A 20,475-nucleotide genomic window follows, 5' to 3' on the forward strand; every position below is an offset into this window, starting at 1 on the left:
ATTTGGTTGGTTGCAGGCTGCTCGGTATGTTGAGCTGGGATTTTTTTATTTTGTTTGATATGCGTCTCCCCTCAATGTGCTCCTTGCTTCAAAGGGCAGTTATAGGTTGGGGCAGCTGCCATTTGTTTGTCCCCATGTAAAAGTCCTGACCCTCTTGGAGGTACGAGAGACAATACAGTACCATGACATCCACACATACGGAATTTTCCAGAGACTGATCAGCAGTGGTGTCCTCCATAATGTCTCAGTGTATGTGAAGCTGTGGTTCTAATTTCAGCCTGCTCGCTCTGTGTCCCCCCTCCATTGCTGTCTGTGAGGAGAGGCAGGAGGAGCTCCTCTGTGTCTGAGCAGGCAGTGTCATTGTTAGTATGGGAGACAACGAGCAGGGTAGTCGTGTCACACACAGACAGGGTAAAGATGGGCGGAGCAGAGGAAGAGGAGGAGTTGTCTTCTACACTGACTCTGCATGTGAAGATCCTACTATGGTGTGACAACACTTCCAGTGTCATTTACTGTAGCTCTAGGACTCGAAACACTCCAGGAGGAGCGCCTTGCCCGGCGTCTGCAGGAGAATGCAGTGCCTGAGCCGGGCTGGCTGGAGGTTATACTCCGCTCTGCTACACGGAAGAGCAGGACACATCCGGCCTGGAAACCTCTGTACATCTGCCGCTGCTGGACGTGGGGCGACCCCTAGTGGACATGATACGGGGATACAGGTGTACAACAGTTTGAGCAGGAAGAAGGAAGAGCTCAGAGTGCACTCAGCGGCTGCAGCCACATGGTTAGATGTCCGCTCATATTGTACCTGTCTGCTGTCTGTTGTATGGGGGAGGGAGGTGCCCATAGTTCCCGAACATGAAAACACAACAAGACGGGGGTCAGACTCGATTTCATGGTGGGCTGCGTCAGCAGTACGGTGCCCTCAATGAGCTGGTTGTATCTGGAACTCAATATAGAAATACATTCAGTCTTTTTTAAAAATACAATGTAATGAATTTTAGTGCACAAAACCTCACAATATAATACCCAATTGGTAAAATATAAGGCTAGCTTCACACCTATGCAGTTTGCGTTTGATCAGTTTCTGCGGTGCGTTTTGCGTTTTTGCACATGCGTTACTGCGTTTTTGCTGCTTTTTTTTTTCAACTTGTTGCTGGGCAGAATAAAACGCATCAAAACCTCATCAAATGCTTTTCTGCAGCGTCTCTATTATAGTCTATAGCAGCCTTTCTCAACCAGAGGTTTCTTCAGGGGTGCCTTGGCAAAATGTATAAAAAAAGCCAGCGGGTGGAATAAGCCTGCCTTCTTGTTACACAGTCACAGGTTTTTATTGTGCACCTTCTAGCCACCAGCGTCCTGACAATCAATGACATCATCAGTTGATAAGGAGGATGTCAGCTGCCTGCACAGCATCCTAGTTTGACCCCCCCCCCCCCTCTCCATCAGTGCTGGGGTCACATTAGCTCAATGATGGGGAAAAACTGAGGGAGAAGAGAAACACTGGAATACTACTTAGTACCAGTGTGCAAAAGTGTATTTGCTTTGGAAGAATAAATCATCTCTAATGTTGGGTGCTCTACATGCGTGGCTGTTGCTGCGTTATAGAAAACAATTCGAATAGTTTTTCACATTTTAGAATGGGGTCCTCCATAATTTTAAAGGGTGCCTTGACTGAAAAAAGGTTGAGAAACACTGGTCTATAGAACCAAAAACGCAAGGTTTTGTGTTTTAAAAAAAAGTCCCTGACCCTTCCAAAAAAAATGCACTGGGTAAAAACACTGAGATGTAAACCTGTCCCATAGGTCATCATGTTAAATGGACTGCTGTGCGTTTCTGCAAAACAGAAGGGGAAAACGCATAGGTGTGAACCTAGACTAAAAGATGATTTCCGCTGAGTAAATAGATTCCTAACATGTCATGCTTTAGAATTGCGTGCGACCGTAGAACAGGTTATCTGTTTAGCATTACACAAGAAGTCTAGTGCTAAAATTATTGCTCTGGCCCTGCTGTTCATGGCAACACCTCACACATGTGGCGCAAACATATGCATGCACAACCTATGTATGCTTTCACCTTTGAGTGTGAACACGGGTTGGTGGGTTGGGTTGGTGGCGCTTTGAAATTTTTTTTATTTATTTTATTACATTTATTTTTACACTGTCTCAATAAATGTTAGTATCACATTTACAGGCATCATTATCACAAGGAATGTAAACATCCCATGTAACAATAAGCAATGACAGGTACTCTTTACTGAGAGATCTAGGGTCTAGAGATCTAGATCTCTCCTCTGCCCTTAAAAGCATCTGATCACACCAAGATCGGGGTGAGCAGATGCTTTCCCAAGCCAAAAATGGCTTTGTTGACTTCTGGAGAACCCTGAATGTGACAAAATACCTGTTGCTTCTGATTTCTAATACCATAGAGATGATCAGGGATGTTCTGGGGGCCCCTTCAGCTATATGGTAAGCTGGCAATAGCACCTCAATTTAGACTCAGGCTCCCCGATCACACAGGAGAGTCCCGGAAGGCATCAGAGAAAGGCTTGTAGAAGCAACCTGGCAGCTAATTAGTCGCTAGGATTGCTTTTACTTTACAGAGGATTGCTGGCCAAAAAAAAAAAAAGATACCGGGATGATGCCTGTAGCTACAGAGACGAGGGGTTCCTCGGGAGAGGTGTAAGGGTCACATGAGATGGCTCTTCAGGCCAGATTCAGGCCCACAGACCTTGTGTTTGACGCATGGTCTAAGGCCTTAAGAGCCGTAAAAGAAAATGATTGAACATCCAGTCAACAAATATTGTAGCTGCTGGCTTTTGTTATTAACCTCTTGCTGCCTAAGCCAATTCAGACACTCCTCTCCTACATGTAAACATCTACATTTTTTTTGTTTTTTGCTAGAAAATTACTCAGAACCCCCTAAAATTAAATATATTTTTTAGCAGAGGCCCTATAGAATAAAATTATGGGTTTTGCACTTTTTTTATGTCATGCAGTGACATAAAAAAAAAAATGCAATTAAAAAAAAAAATACACTTTTTATTGCACACAAGCACAATATAATACCTAATTTGTTGGTAAAAGATGTTACACCGATTAAATAGATAGCAAACATGTCATGCTTTAAAATTGCATACGCCCGTGGAATGGCACCAAACTACAGTACTTAAAAAAAATCTCCATAGGCAACGCTTTAAAAATTTTTGCAGGTTACCAGTTTAGAGTTATAGAGGATGTCTGGTGCTAAAATGATTACTTCCGCTATAGCGTTCGCAACGATACCTCACGTGTGGTGTGATCACCGTATATATATATATATATATATATATATATATATATATATGCGCGCAGGACTTATGTATGCTTTCACATTTGCGCGTAAGTACGGGGGGATGGACACTTTACATTTATTTCTTTATTATTTCTATTTATTTTATCTTAAATCTTTTTTTTTTTTGCAGTTTCTTTAAATAACATCCCTTGTGACAGCATGGGCCATGACAGGTACTCTTTATGGAGAGATTTGGGGTCTAATAGACCTCAGGTCTCTCCTAGGACCTCCAATGCAGCTGATCAGACACAGATCGGTCTGATCAGCTAGCAGCCAGGTAAACAGAGAGACAGAACCAGAAGGGACGAAATCTCATTGCTTCTGGTTCCTGGGGGTCACGGGCAGGGCGGAACAACATCAGTTCCCCTCTCTCTCCCTCTTTATTCTGTTTACCCATCACTGCCGGTCGGAGCGCTCCTGGGCTCCGCGACCAAACAGGATAGCCGGTGGGTGGGGGGGGGGGGGCCTGCTTCCACAACCCACAGAATCATTTGTGCATAAATGGGAGTCACTGGCTGAAAATCTTAATAGCGGGGTGATGCCTGTACCTGCAGGCATCATCCCGTTATAAACACTGCAACTGAGGACGTCATATGACAGCCTACGGTCAGCAAGTGGATAAGACACTTACCTATCCAGGGATCCAGTGCTGTTTTATAAATGGGAGTGTATTGTAGTTTAGATTTTTTTCATAATTTATATCTTTGTGTTCTTTTTTTTCCTTTTTTGTGCATTTACTCATTTGTTTATTGCCACTGTACAATTTTTATTGTTTTTCTTCTATTTGTAAATAAAAAAAAAAGTAAAATAATGAGCTGCTTTTTTCTTTGGCAATCGAATGCATATGTGCTATCATGGAAGTTGTCTTTCTTTCATGGTCCCACATATATGTATATATGCTCTATCATGTGCTCTCAGCACAGAGACTGGGCTGTCCCCAGCAGCTTCTGGTCTCAGACTAATGATTGGGAGCTAAGAGGACCAATCAGGTAATCACTGTGTTAGCCAATCACAGTGCTTACTAGTTTTGGAACCCGCCTCTGTACTGTTTCTCTTCTTTGAGGAAAAAAAGATACATTTAGGGGGAATTTTATGAAACTGGCATAGACAAACTCTGAAGCAGCTTTGAAAGACAACCAATCAGCTTGTAGCTTTTGCTTTGAAAAGAAAAGGTAGAAGCTGATTGGTTGCCGCACACAGCTGCTCCAGATTCCTACTGCTCCAATCTTAGTAAATTTCCCACATAGTATCTGTTTCTCCCTGCTAGAGGAGAACTCTATAAAAAGTATATAAAATAGAAATGTAAAAAAGGTGTAAAGAACGCCTCCAGGTTGTCTTCTTGCATTGAATTTTACAGAAAAATACAGAGCTGCAGATTGAAAAGCAAAGGTAGTTTTTTAATAACAAAAAAATACATTTGTAAAAAATAAATACACTAACAGGTCCACTTTAATGAGTTTTGTATTGCAGTGTCTCTAATAAGAACTGCCTGTATGGCTTTACAAAAAACGTTTAGATTTAGACTTTGATCTGGCACATTCATATGATTCTGATATATTAAATCCTACGGCTAATGTAACTGTCAATGTACATTTGTGCTTGAAGTCAAAGCTAAGCTCAAGGCAATAGGATTTGTGATTTCCTCTTATGCTCGCTTCTCTTCCCAGTGACTGTTCTACCTTTTTTACCTTCTGAGCTTTCTTTTTATGTTGATTATTTTTTATATAAAATTCCAGGATTTGACTGTATATTCTTTCTTCCAGGTATAGCTGTGGGCCTACAGTTTATGATCATGCACATCTCGGGCATGCATGGTGAGCTATTACTTTACATCCTTGTCATCAAATACAAGGAACACTTGTATCAGACAAGGGCATTTTACATATTAATGATAGAAACATCCCTATTAAACTGTCAGCAGGATTTTAATTCCAGTATATGATTTGATTGGTAGGTTGGTGTAAATGTGTATATATAGGATCCTACATAGCTTTTAGTATTAACATTGGAGTTTTTTGTATTGAGAAAATCTGTATAAATTACAGTTTATACCTTTGTGCTGCTGTTATAATAAAATGTAGTAATTCACTTCCACTTGTAATTATATTTCACTTTGGTAAGGTGTAGGACTTTTAACATATTCCTTTGGAGAGTGCACATCAGGAAAAACTGGGTGACAGTGCAGAAATGACAGATCGCTAGCCTCCTTTGCCCAAGAGCAATGACTATATGCTCCTGATGTTCATGCACAATGACATCATCACTGGCAAGTCAATATGTGTTGGCCTGTGGCAGCATCATCTTTGTACCTGGGGACTTTGGTGCCATGGTACTCCACTGCCCTTAGCACTGACATTAAAGTAAAACTAAAGGCAAAACTTTTTTGGATTTAGGAAGAGTGGAGGGGAATTAGAACCTAGAAAAGCCTAAAACCCAGAAAAGAACCTAGAATTAGAAAAGCCTGACATGCTTTTAATGGTGTCTGTACCCCCATTAGGGAAGTTAATTCTCTCTATTAGACCCTTTAACCATTATCTTCAAAAGTGAGAGTAAAAGAAAATCCCAATTGACACCAGAACCCTAACTATAGGGAATTCTTCCAATGGTGACACTAGTTCTGATAACCCTGGTGGCAGTCAAGGACTAGAGGGATTTTCTCTCACTTCCTGTTTTAGTTATGGGCCAGAAAGTGAAGGGAAACAGATGGCAAAAATAATCCCTACAGTGGTCATAACTTTCCCTTACCCTATCCGGAAAAAAAAACTCCAGAAAATTGAGTCAAATACTTATCGTAAATTTCCTTTTTTGATCTCAATCCATGGCAGTATACATATGATATAGTTCCACCCAAACGACCTCTTTAAATGTATACAAGGAAGTAACGAGAGGCCCGTCCCATTCTCTATAAAAAAAATAACAAGATCAAAAGAGAAGGTTCATTGGCTGCCATAGATTGGTGTTGAGAAAGGAAAATTACAGTAAGCATTTGATACAATTTTCAGTTTTCCCAACTCCTTCATGGCAGCATACATATGATGCCTAACGAGTTAAACAGGGAGAGCTAAAATGTATAATCAAATTGTATTACAATGGACCTGAAAGCCTGAAGCTTAATTTTGCAACCCCCTGGATCTTCCCTGTAGCGCCTGAGGCAGGTGCACTGCGGCAACTAGCTTGCTGCTTTGCAGATGGTGTCCATAGACATTTTGCATGCACTGCCCTGAACTTCGAGATGAGCCTTCTTGGGCAAGCAGTCAATGAGTCTCCAACTGAGATCTACAGCATCCAAACACCATCTCAGATGCACCATATGAGGTTGCGACTTCTCTAGTTAGACAACTTCTCAACCCAAAAAGACCACCAAATGGGCTCCTTATTTTGTTGGCGCCTTTAGCAACCGAAGATGTGGGACTGCGCTGAACCCAGGAAAACTCTGACTCACTTGACAGAAATGGCACTTATCTTAACATCATAGTCTTACAGGTGTAGATCTTAAGGATAAAAGGGTGAATGGAGTGGATCTCTCTTTACTTCCTTTTATAGATTTAAACAAGTCCTGTGGGTGGAGATAGGGGCAGAGCTATATTATATGTATGCTGCAATGTTGACATCAGGAAAAAGTTGTGCCTTTTAGTTCTCTTTTAAGATCTTATTTAAAAAAACAAACCTCTGCTGGTAATCATTAGGGGCTGAAGATGTTCATGCTTTGGTTTCCAAGAAGGGTTCTAAACTGGAATACCTTTAAAAAAAAAAAAAATAGAACAAATTTCATATTCAATATTTTATTTCAGAAACCCTTTAAATATCTGATTTGATTAATTGAGAAAATTGGATGAGGTTGATAACTCTGATCTTTTCAAATTAAATCTAGCTGTGGATTTAGATTTTTCACCCTTTTTCATTTCATTTTAGCTCTTATGTTCGATTTGACATAATTCGGAGGGTTATGACCCAGTTCTTTGGCATCGATATTGTTATGGTGATGGTAATAACAGATATTGATGATAAGATAATCAAGAGGTCTAAAGAGGTAAATGATGAATGGTTTTATATGATTTTTGTTTATACTGTTATTTTTATTGTAATCTTCATTGCTTCAGCATGTACTGTAGATCATTATGATGTTTAAAATATCATTAAAGTGATACTAAAATCTGGTTTAAAAAAAACATTGTATTCAAATATGTATTTTTTGGTCACAAAAGAAGCTTGGCAGCCTCCTCCAAATTTCCAAATTCATTTTTGTTTGCTGAGAGCAGACTGCCTGACTTCCTGTTAGAGAGTGGCTACATTTGTTCTCCATGGTCCCACTGAATGTTGAGATGTAGCCACCTTGTTTTGCTCACTCCCAAGATGGACTGGGGACTAGGGATTATGGGATTTGTAGTGTGCATAAAGCAGTGTACATAACTGCAACTAACATGCATTGCTCATTCCAAACAAATGGACATGAGAGGAAATGAAGAGGTTCAGGAGCTTACAGAGGACATTACAAGGAGGAATTAAGAATACAGTAAGAAACAATTTCATAAAAAATAACTACAGGGCCATTAGGTAGATGATGTGTATGGACCATTTTTGAAAAATAAGGATATGGTTTAGTGTCACTTAAGCACAATGATAACCAGCATTCTGAGGAATCTTTTTGCAGAATGTCTGTTTCTGGATTAAGTATTTTAATGTATGTTGTGAATCCTCCTTACTGCACTTCTGTAGCTGGTGTCTACATTATGACACAGGAGCCTTCTCACTTTTGTTATGAGGTTTGGGATTATTTACTGAGTGTGCTGTAGCATCTGTAGAGTCCAAGTGTGATTGGACATCTGACTATCAATCTGTCGGTCATGCTCAAAGTCATGCTCAATTTCTGTCTTACCTCACTCCTGCCTTGCACTGTCCACTGTCATTTAAAGGGGGACTTATGGGGAGCCTGATATAAGGGTGGACTTTGAGGAGGACTCTGGTGTAAGTGGAACACTGATTGGCCTAAATTTATTTGGAATTTTTTTGCTTTGCTTTTCTGAAATTCCTTCTCTGTTTTTCTGAATAAGAAATTACACAAGAAATCAAAGTAACACATATTCATTTATAAAACAATTTACTTTTTTTGCAGTCTGCAAATTATTGTAAAATGATGTGGCCCTCATACTGAAGTGTTTGGAGACCCTGGCATAATCCATGCAGTACACCTACTTATTTAATCTGTGAAGTTCATAGGTGACTCAAGAATTGCTTTTGTTTGGAAGTAAAAAAAAAACTCTTTAAATTTTCAAATAGCCTAATTTAAAGGAAAAGTTCACCTTTTGTAACATGTTACATGTCACACCCATATTCAGGATGTAACATGTTACGAATGGATTGGCCCCCACACTCCCCCAATCCCTGTTGTGACAGCTATTGGGGGATCTTCTCCTCCCTGCTAGCTCTCACAATTTAAAAAAAAGGCGCCCGGCTGCGCCACTCATTCCGACAGCTGTGGAGCACCGTGGTAGTTCATTGAGTCTTCCTGTCAGTAAGTATCTACTTGCTTGCATGAGGTGTATGGCTACACAGATACACTGACAGGTCTGCAGGAGACCAGCATGGCACCAGCGATCTGCTGATTGCTAATGCAATGCTTTAGAGCAGTGGTTCTCAACCTGTGGGTCGCGCCCCTTTGGGGGTCGAACAACCCTTTCACAGGGGTCGCCTAAGACCATCAGAAAACACATATTTCCGATGTGTAAAGAGCAGCTACTGTGTAGAAAGCAGCTGCTGTGTTGAAAGCAGCTACTCTGTTAAAAGCAGCTACTGTGTTGAAAGCAGCAGTATTGGAGGTAAAACGACACTTCATGAAATATAATTACTGGATAAATAATTTTATGGTTGGGGGTCACCACAACATGAGGAACTGTATTAAAGGGTCGCGGCATTAGGAAGGTACCACTGCTTTAGAGGCTCAAGAAACAAAAATAATAAATGCACTTTTTTTTTTTTTTTACCTTATCCTTAAAGCGGAGTTCTACCTAAAATAAAAATAAAAGGCAGCAGCTACAAAAACTGTAGCTGCTGACTTTTAAAATACAGCCACTTACCTGTCCCTCGGTCCAGCAGTGTCTTCACCAGCCGTCTTCTCTCCCTGGCGCCGGCATCTTCAGTGTGGGCACCCATCTGTGACAGCTTGTGATTTCACAGCTAGGTGCCCACTGCGCATGCACGAGAAGTGCTGCGCTTTGTGAATGGCCCCGTAGTCTTCTGGGACCTGTTGCGTGTCCCAGAAAACTACGGGGAAGGAGGGGGGGAGGACAATTTCCGCTTCCGATCACCTATGCAATCGCAGGGAAGTGGTAGCGGGTTCCTGTCGTATTCGGGTACCCGCTCCCCCCTGCTCCGCAAAGGTGCCAATCCTTAATGGGGAGCAGGGGACAAAGGCTTAAAGAGGAACTTCCCATTTTGGGTGGAGCTCTGCTTTAACCTTTAAATTGCTAGGTTTTCTGTTATTATACATCAACCAATCAAATAGCTAATAATATTGAGTGTGGATTTACTTTGAAATCTTACGGACAGACGTTTTTGGATGCAACACAGGATGTCACCTGAGCAGAAAATTAAGCAACACAGGTTGTCAGCTGAGCAGCTAGATGAAACAACACAGGTTGTCAGCTGAGCAGCTAGATGAAACAACACAGGTTGTCAGCTGAGCAGCTAGATGACACAACACAGGTTGTCAGCTGAGCAGCTAGATGAAACAACACAGGTTTTCACGTGAGCAGCTAGATGAAACAACACAGGTTGTCAGCTGAGCAGCTAGATGAAACAACACAGGTTTTCACGTGAGCAGCTAGATGAAACAACACAGGTTGTCAGCTGAGCAGCTAGATGAAACAACACATGTTTTCACGTGAGCAGCTAGATGAAAAAACACAGGCTGTCAACTGAGCAGCTAGATGAAACAATTGTATTATAGCAAAAATTTTAAATAATCACATTTTGTTGCTTTGCAGCCTGCAATGAAGATACACAGTTTTTGTTTTATCTAGCTCTATTTACTCAGTGCAATTTATAACAACCAATTGAAAGATATAACACCAACATATCAGAAAAAAAATTCAAAAACAGAAATCACTGAGGTGGAAAAAAGTATCACTCCCTTTTGTCAGCACCTTTTGCTTTAATTGCAGCCTTTAGTCTGTCGGGATATGTCTCTACTAACTTTGCTCATTTAGACTTTGTAATATTTGTCCATGCTTCTTTGCAGAACTGCTTAATTTCAGTTAAATTTGATGGTGACCGTGTGTGGACTGCAAATCATACCACAGATTTTCAGGGGGGTCTGAGCTCTGATTGGCCATGCAATGATATTCAGCTTTTTCTCCTTCAACCACTGTGTGGTCATTTTTGCTGTGTACTTTGGGTCATTGTCATGTTGGAAGGTAAGTCTTTTTCCCATTGACAACTTTCTGGACAGCAGAATTTACGCAAGAATTTGATGCGATGTTGCCCCATCCATTTTACCTTCTATCCTGACAAGTGCTCAGTCCCTGCTGCAGAGAAGCACCCCCATAATAGGATATTAGCACCTCCATGCTTTAATGCAGAAATGCTGTTATTTGGATGGTGAGCTGCATTGGATTTCCGCCAGACATATCGTTTAGTGTTGAGGCTAAATAATTCCATTTTAGTCTCATCTGACCATAACAACTTTTTCCATGTGGCCTCAGAATCTACAAGGTGCATTTTGTCAAAGCTCAGTCGTGACTGCATGTGGCCTTTCTTCCCAACCCTCCCATACAAGCCACATTTGTGGAGAATTTGTGATATTGCTGTCACATGCACACAATTACCACTCTCATAGTTGCCAACAGTCCCAAACAAATGTTAGGGATACTTTGTTTTTTTCTGTAGGCAGAGTTGGGTGAGAATGAAGAAGGGGATGAGCAGAGTTGGGGGATGGAAAAGGGAGGTGGTGAGCAGAGTTGGTGAAGGGGGGGTTATGATCAGAGCTGGCCTGTTCCAGGCAGTCAAGACAGGTGTATTGAGGGTCAGAGCACAGGCTGCTAGGAGGGAAGAGTGACACTAGGACAGGACGGTGGGGAGACAGGCCCACAGAGTACATGCAGTGTGCTGTGACACTGAGGAGTCAGGCTCGGCACAGGACAGTCAGCAGATGACGGACCCAGCCCCTCCTCAGCTGATCCCACCAATCACCAGCTAAGCCAGTACCAGGGCTGAAGATTGGAAAAATCCATATGGTGGGCGTGAGTTTGACAGGGGGGTGCATGGGACCTCAGTAGCTAGGCCAGTGGTGTCACCTGAGTGTGGTCCACACCCCAATAGCGACACTACTGGCTGTGATTAACTGTATCAGTGCCAAACACCCGCTGTCTGTGACAGAGCCTAATTTTTGGGATTCTGCCCAGGACAAGCTCTGAGTGTGACATCTGTCTGATTTCCGTGAATGGTAATCTGTAACTGTTTGCAACTATGCACTCTTTGTCATAAATTCCTGAAACTACTTCAGAGTTGCAAGTAGTCTTTGTAGCCTCTCTGACCAGTTTCCTCCTGGCTCCCTCATCCAGTTTTGAGCAACGTCCTGATTCATGGATGGTCTGTCTTGTACCAAATATCTTCCACTTCACTGTGCATCTAGGCATTGATAAAGCCTTTGAATTTTTTGTATCCATCTCCTGACATGTGCCTGTCCACAACTGTATCCCGAAGATCTTTTTACAGTGCCTTGCCACCCATCGGTGATTGTTTGCTTTAGTTGAGCTACCAGGGACTGAAATGCTCCAGGAAAGCTCTTTTCATGCTGAGCTAATCAAAATGACCACAGCTGATCACAGTTGAAAGTCAAATGGCTTTGCGTGCCATTGAGAAGTAGATTAGTTACACCTTCTTGAGTTTACAAGTCATTTTTAGGAAGGGGTGAAACTTTTTCAAACTCATTCTGTTTTTGTTTTTTAAAAAACATTTTCTGACATGTTGGTGTTATATCTTTTGCTTGAATGTTATAAGTTGCACTGAGTAAATACAGCTGGATAAAACAAAAAATGTGTCTGTCTTCATTTCAGGTTGCAAAGCAACAAAATGTGATTATTTTAAAGGGGGTGTTTCTTTTATATACCCACATACATTGACAAAGGGAGGGATGGGTACAGGGAGACGGGCAAATATAATAGGTAAGGGAGGAGGAATGGAGGAAAAAATGGAGGGTAACATAATAATTTACAATCTGTCGACAAATAATGCAAGTTGAATCAAAACATGAAATTGGTCACTTGGGGCTTGTAGAAAAACCTAATTATCAGAACCACTTGGTATTGCACTGAAATTAATATTATGGTACCGAAACGGAAAATGTAAATTCAGGATGCACTTGGCCGAAAACCAAAATGGGTAGTTTTTAAAAGTTAATATATATTTTTTGGAAAAAAATACACTTTGATTAAAGAAACAAAAAAATCCTCAATATATACCCCTATTTTTTTGGAAAATATGAAAGAGGATATTACGGCGAGTAAATAGATACCCAACATGTCACACCTTAAAATTGTGCACGCTCATGGAATGGCGTCAAACTATGGTACTTATAAATCTCCATGAGTGATGCTTTAAAAATTTCTACAGGTTAGCAGTGTAAAGTTACAGAGAATGTCTAGTGCGAGAATTATTGCTCTTGCTCTGACGTTCGTGGCGATACCTCACATGTGTAGTTTGAACACCGTTTACATATGTGGGCGTGGCCTACGTTTGCGTTCACCACTACATATGAGCATGGGGGGGACGGGGGCACTTTAAACGTTTTTTTTTTATTAATTAAATCAATAATTGATTTATGAATTAATTTATATTTTTATTTTTTTACACATTTTTTGTCCCTTTTAAAAAATAATTTAATCACTTTTATTCCTATCGCAAGTAATGCATGTATCCCTTGTGATAGAAATAATTAGTGACAGGTCCTCTTTATGGAGAGATATGGGGTCAAGAAGACCCCACATCTCTCCTCTACAATGTAAAGCATTAGATCAAAAAAAGCATTGATCTAGTGCTTTAAAAAAAAAATGGCCTTATGTACAAGGCGGCGGAACCAGAAGTGACATCGCTGCGGTCCTCCAAGGGCATAGAGATGAGTGGAGGTCATCTTTCCTTCACTAATCTCTATGCCCAGCTCCGAGATGGTTCGGTGGTTTCTCAGGTAAGGCTGAGAACTGTCGAGTGGCGGCAGCGAGGGGGCGGGGGTTTTTTTCGGCACCTGTATCGGTGCTTTTTTTTCATATCGGCCGACAGCCTATAGGGGTGTTTTTCGGCCGAAACGTTTCGGCCACCGAAATTTCGGTGCACCCCTAGAACCATGTACTGTATTTTCTCACCATGCATAACCAAGCCCAGTTCTTCATGTACCTGTTTGAAGAAGAACAGGGCATGATTCTGCATAATTGTATGGATTTGACAACAGAGAATGAAAAGAGGGGGTAAACATAGGATGCTGGGTAGGTAGGGATTGGATGGGTGGAAATAGTGTATGGCACAGAGAAGAGGGAAAGATATAAGGACAGGAAGAGAAGGGTAGGGAAAGGCAGATCGACAAGGAAGAAAAGGAGACCAAACCTGCACCCCTGGGGGACATTAAAGTGGAACTTCACTCTCTCAATCAACATCGACCATTTTTAATCCTTATGTTGCTAGCATTAGTAAATAGATAGGAAAATATATCATATTTACTAGTTTTAAACTTTTTTTTTTTTTTTAGACATTTCTTCCTGTTTTCTGCCTAGGCAAATTTTGCCATACATCCCAGCAGTCTTCAGGAGGGGAGGGAGGGTTCTCAGGTCAGCCAATGCCTGAACGGAGGGCAGATGGATTCCAGGAAGTAAATGCTAAGTGAATCATCTGCCCTTTATTTAAGATGGCCACTGCACGTAATTCTAGGGAGTTTTTTTCAGAATTATTTCTTGTCAAAATAAAACATGAAGAGATGGATGCAAAGTTTGCTTTAAATATTAACAATTAATTAAATAGCATTTTTGGTTCATGGTGCTGAGATGCAGTTCCACATTAAGTAAAAAGGGCACATTCTTGATTTACTGGACCTTTGACATCCATATACTATACCCAATGATGAAGGCGATGGCAGCTTTCACTTTTGCGGGATACAGGCTTTTGCAGCATTAAAGGATAAGTTCACCTTCTGGAACATATTACATGTTCCACCCACACTCAGTATGACAGCGGATGGGGATCTTCTGCCCGCACCCGCTGTCACAGTTCAAAATTGGTACGGCTACATGGCCATATCATTTATTCAGTTTCCTGGGAATTAATGACATACAAAAACAGCCAGCCACTGCGGAAGATTGCTTGTAGATCTGTATGAGCTGTGAGAAAGTGGGTTCCATGCTTTCCAGGCTCCTGCAGGAAATAAACTGCACTTTTTTTTCTGCAAAAATATGTACATATATATACAGTATTTTTTCCAAAAAGGTTAACTTTATCCTTTGCAAATATATAATTTTGGTATCCCAAAAATTATATAGATTAATAATAAAAATCCTTAAAGCTGTGTAAATCAAACAAAGTCCCACAAAACCTAAAAGAGAGTCCAAAAAAGTCACACTTTCACCCCTGAAAGTGAAAATTAAAATAAAAAACCTTTTTTGTGCCAGTCAATAAATTGAAATGCAAAATAAAGTCCATAAAAATAATTACAAAAAAATCATCTTCTGTGTCCAATTTGCACCTCCACATAAATCCAGTGTGTACCTCAAAAAAATAAATAAAATACTACATAGTGCATTACCTTTGATAACAGCTAGTACATACCTTAACTGCCTCCTGCCCGCCATATAGTACAATGACGGGCGCAAGGCGGTTCTCTCGTTCTGGGAGGACGTCATATGACATTTTAACCACGCATGCGCGGCTCCGGGAGCGCGCAGTGTGGCGATCTGCGGTGCGCTGTGTCCCTCGGACACAGCGAATCACCGATCAACGGAAAGAGCCAAAGATGTCGGCTTGGCCATGTGATCAGCTGTGTCCAATCACAGCTGATCACATGTAAACAGGGAAATGCAGGTTATCGGCATCTTTCTCCTCACGAGCTGTCACGCTGACAGCTCGTGAGGAGAGGAGAGCCGGTAATCGGCATCTCTCAGAGGGGACATGTACACTGATCATCAGTGTGCCCTGATGATCTGTGTAGCCCCAGCAGCGCCACCTGTCAGTGTCCATCAGTGCTCATCCATGCCACCTGCCAGTGCCCATCAGTGCCACATTTCAGTGCCTACCAGTGCACTTCAATGCCACATATCAGTGCCCATCTGAGCTGCCTTTCAGTGTCACCCATCAGTGCCACCTATCAGTGTGCATCAGTGCCCGTCAGTGCTGCCTATCAGTGCCAGTCAGCGCCGCCTATCAGTGCCATATATGAGTGCTGCCTTTGTCCATCAGTGCAGCCTATCGGTGCCCACCACTACAGCCTCATTAGCGCACATCAGTGAAGGAGAAAAATCACTTACTTACAAAATTTTGTAACAAAAACTAAGAAAAAACTTTTTTTCTAAATTTTCAGTGGTTAAACAAACAATTAATATATACTAAACACAATTGCGTACAAAAATAAACAAGATTCAAATCGTAAGCAACACGTGAATCGTGAAATCACTCCACGTTTATTTATATATTTAGGTGTACATGAACAATCAGTGTACACTCAAAAATATAAATAAATAAAATAAAAATAAACAAAAACAAAATAATTAAATAAAATAAATAAATAGTGCACTTTCCGTGAACACTTCTAGGGCTGAAATGCATACAGTTACCCTTTCGAAGTGATAACAAGCCTTGTAGACTATACCCTGGACTCTCACTCCAGTGTGGTAGTCACGCCCTGGACTCTCACTCCAGTAAACACAGGTGGGGTTCCACTTTTATGCAAGTATCTAGTGTCTCCTCATTTTTTGTAATTCTTTTTGTAGACTTTATTTTGCATTTCAATTTGACTGGCACAAAAAAGGTTTTTTGTTTTAACTTTATCCTTTAATCAAATATATGAGAGGGGGACGTATGTTATTGCTTCTATTTTAAAGAATCTACATTTAACTAAAGATTTATTTTGTAATACACTTTTCAACCTCTTGATTGTTAAAAATATAAAAGTTTTACACCCTGTACAATTCAGCTTTTTATTGCTTCACGCTGTAAGTGCTTTCCTCCAGTATTTTCTACATGATGAGGTAGGCAATTCAGGTAAAGCAGAGCCTTTTGTGCATTATTTGCGAAGAGTTTTGCAGCTGAAATGCATAACAAATTGTGATATTCTTTTTTCTTACAAGAAGGTAATATTGGTGCTTTTGTGAGTGTGTGACTTTTATAGCTTCAGAAATGCCCATGCTGGCTGTATTCAAGGCCTTTGTAACATTACAAGTAGAGCACTGGTATACAATGTATCCTGTTTCTCCTTACTTTATTATATACATAACACACAAATAGTAATTACAAATTGATTATACAATCTTTATACAATTTTTTTTTTTTTTTTATTAGAGTTCCCAAAACTATGTAACATGAGGACAAAATCTAGCAATCTTTTCAATTAGTATCAATCCAGACAGGCTCTGGTACTACATAGTAGATGATAGATTTAAAGGAGATTGTACAATCAGAGTGGATAGTGTATGTTCAGCCTTAGTCACATTCAGCTGGACTTGTTCTGTGATTTTCAAGACATTTTTGTCTGTATCTATTGTAAGGCTTGCCATCACTTTCACTTTCTATCCTGAAAAAGTCTGGGAAGTGTTTCCTTAAAAATAAGAAAATTTCTTCTTTATAACATTTAGACAGTTGAAAGGAATTGAAGCCTTTTGCTCATTACTGCTCTCCTAAACAAATTGGAAGAGCAACAAAGGTCTTAAATGTTTGAGAACAAGTCCAGTTGAATGCAACTTATTACTAAATATCCTTTGACTTGGGTAACGTAGAACTTTCACAGACATAATGTAAAAAGATTTCTGCACTTTTTGTGTTTTTTTTCATTTTGGAATTTACCCTTAAAGTAAACTTGTGAGAATAGATCTAAGGAAGCTGACATTGATTTTCAAAGGTGCATACTCTGGGGCAATGAGATTCTGGCTTCACTTGATACAAGTATACAACAATGGAGTGTGAAGATTTCATATTCTTATCCTCAATACTTATAAAAGGTTAGTAACTCACTAGGGAATGAAGCCATGATCAAAGAAGAAAGAAACATTACTTGCACTTTTAATTTCAAAGTTATTAGTGGCACCTACCATATTTGTATTCTAGAAGGCTTCCTTCAACAATGAAGCCAATATTAATCATTTGCACTTACTACAACATTCTTCTTGTGTTTCTGCCAGATTTGAATGAGTAATGTTAAGTATTTAGTCCTCTGAGTGTATAAATCCATCTGGCAGGTGTACGTATATAAAGCTTGTTTACAAAATTATTCCCAGAAATATTTTATTCCTTTACCCTTTACAAAGTTTTTAAGAAAGGTATGGAGGTATGCAGAAAAAAATGTCTCCGAACATGCTACCGAAACAGTTTGTTTTTTCATTATTTGCACATGTACTAGAAAGTACTTAGAGTGGTAGTAAAGTCTGCTTTGTGATTTTTTTTTTTTTTTTTGTCTACAGGCAAGCTTATAATAAAGCTTACCTGTAGGTAAAATAAATATCTCCTAAACAAGTACTGTACAAATATCAAACCAAAAACAGTAAAATTATAAAGAGGAATAAAGCTGAAGTGCAAATACTGGTATATTGCCATAGTTAATCCAACCCAGAATCTGTCACGAAAATGAATGTTAGTGCACACAAACATAATTTAATGCCCAGTATTTTTGTACAAAATAAGAAACAGTTGTGCTCAAAAGTTTTTACTCTGGCAGAAATTGTGAAATTTTAGCATTGATTTTGAAAATATGAATGATCATGCTAAAAAGGATGATGATCATATGAAGCCATTTAATATTACATAGTTGTTTGGCTCCTTTTTAAATCATAATGATAACAGAAATCACCCAAATGGCCATGATCAAAATGTTTACATACCCTGGAATGTTTGGCCTTGGTACAGACACACAAGATAAGACAAACAGGTTAAAATGGCAATTACAGGTTAATTTTCACATCTGTGGCTTTTTAAATTGCAAATAGTGTTTGTGTGTAAATAGTCATTGAGTTTGTTTGCTCTCGCGTGCATAAGTGCATGCACTGAGCAGGCTAGATACTGAGCCATGGAGAGCAGAAAAGCACTGTCAAAAGGCCTCCGTTATAAGGTAATGGAACTTTAAAAAGATGGAAAAGGATATAAAAAGATATCCAAAGCCTTGAATATGCCAGCCAGTACTCTTCAATCACTTATTAGGAAGTCGAAAATTCAGGGACCTCTTGATAGCAAGCCAAGGTCTGGTAGACCAAGAAAGATTGCAGCCATAACTGCCTGAAGAATTGTTTGGTATACAAAGAAAAACCCACAGGTAACCTCAGGAGAAATGCAAACTGCTCTGGAAAAAGACTGTGTGGTTGTTTCAGGAGGCACACTACAAAGATACTTGAAGAAAAATGAGCTGCATGAGTTGCCAGAAAGGAGCTTTTACTGCACCAATGTCACAAAAAAGCCTGTTTATAATATGCCCAACAACACCTTGACACACCTCACCGCTTCTGGCACACTGTAATCTGGAGTGACAAGGCTAAAATAGAGCTTTATGGTCACAACCATAAGGGTTATGCTTGGAGATGGGTCAACAAGGCCTATAGCGACAAGAATACTATCCCCACTGTGAAGCATGGTGGTGGCTAACTGAGGTTTTGGGGGTGTATAAGCTCTAAAGGCATGGGGAATCTTGTGAAAATGTAAGGCAAGTTGAATGCAACATGTTATCAGAAAATACTGGCAGACAATTTGCATTCTTCTACATGAAGAACCCTGCGCATGGAACCTTCTTGGACTTTCCAGCATGACAATGACCTGGACACATGGGCCAAGTTGACCCTTCAGTGGTTAGAGCAGAAAAAGGTGAAGGTCCTGGTGTATCCATCATAGTCTCCTGACCTTAATATCATCGAGCAAGTCTGGGGGGATCTCAAACGTGCCTTTCATGCAAGATGACCAGAGACTTTGTATGACCTGGAAGCATTTTGCCAAGACTAATGGGCAGCTATACCACCTGCAAGAATTTGGGGCCCTCATAGACAACTGTTACAAAACACTGCACGCCATCATTGATGCTAAACAGGGCAATACACATTATTAAGAACTTAGGGCAGTGGTTCTTAACCTTGTTGGAGGTACTGAACCCCACCAGTTTCATATGCGCATTCACCGAACCCTTCTTAATTGGAAAAATAAAATATGATTTTTCAAATTCAAAACATAGGTATATATTTAGGTATATATTTATACATAGGTGCACAAAATGAACAAAACCATTAAGAACAAAGAACAAAACCATTAAAACATGATTTTCACACAAAAACAAAAACAAAATAATGAATATTTACTGCACGAATCATATGAGTCGGGTGTGGGTCTTCACCTCCGTCGAACCCGCGAGACTGACTCACCGAACCCCTGGGGTTCGATCGAACCCAGGTTAAGAACCACTGACTTAGGGTATGTAGACTTTTGAACAGGGGTCATTTAATTTGTTTTCTTGTAATGTTTTGTTTTTTATAATTGTGCGATTCTGTTATGACCTACAGTTGAATATGAGTACCATAAGAAATAAAAGAAATGTGTTTTTTTTTCCTGCTCACTCATGTTTTCTTTAAAAATGGTACATACATTACCGATTCTCCAAGGGTTAGCAAACCTTTGAGCACACCTGTAAGGTTGTGTCAAGTAAATGCAAACCAAATATGTCAAAACACAAAATTGCACGTGCAGAAAAATTCAGGTAACCCAGACCTATTAATAGGCAATGCTTTAAATACCTCTTACAGTGCATCAGTTTAGATTTAATCATAAATAGAGGAGAGTTTGTTTTGACCCCTTTTAAAGTCCAGACATACAGGGAACATCCTTGTTAGCAAAGTGGTTAAAGCTGAACTCTGTGATGGAAATAAATAACATCCTTTCAATGGGGTCTCCCATACTGCAAGGGTTAAAATAATACAGTCTAAGGAGTAC

General features: G+C 40.1%; 1 protein-coding gene across 2 annotated transcripts in view; it reads left to right on the plus strand.

The window, feature by feature from the left end:
- The first annotated feature begins 426 nt into the window (after positions 1-426).
- Positions 427-20,475, plus strand: part of CARS2 (cysteinyl-tRNA synthetase 2, mitochondrial) — a 98,017-nt gene continuing 77,968 nt past the window's right edge. For both annotated transcript variants that reach the window (XM_089693583.1, XM_089693584.1), the window contains exons 1-3: positions 427-781; positions 5,094-5,144; positions 7,243-7,360. In XM_089693583.1, the coding sequence (XP_089549709.1) occupies positions 573-781; positions 5,094-5,144; positions 7,243-7,360 (378 nt within the window). In that variant the 5' untranslated portion in view covers positions 427-572. The remainder of the gene's footprint in view (positions 782-5,093; positions 5,145-7,242; positions 7,361-20,475) is intronic.

Source organism: Staurois parvus, unplaced genomic scaffold, assembly GCF_062004578.1.
Source record: "Staurois parvus isolate SC_StPar_1 unplaced genomic scaffold, SC_StPar_1.0 ptg000634l, whole genome shotgun sequence".
Classification (NCBI taxonomy): domain Eukaryota; kingdom Metazoa; phylum Chordata; class Amphibia; order Anura; family Ranidae; genus Staurois; species Staurois parvus.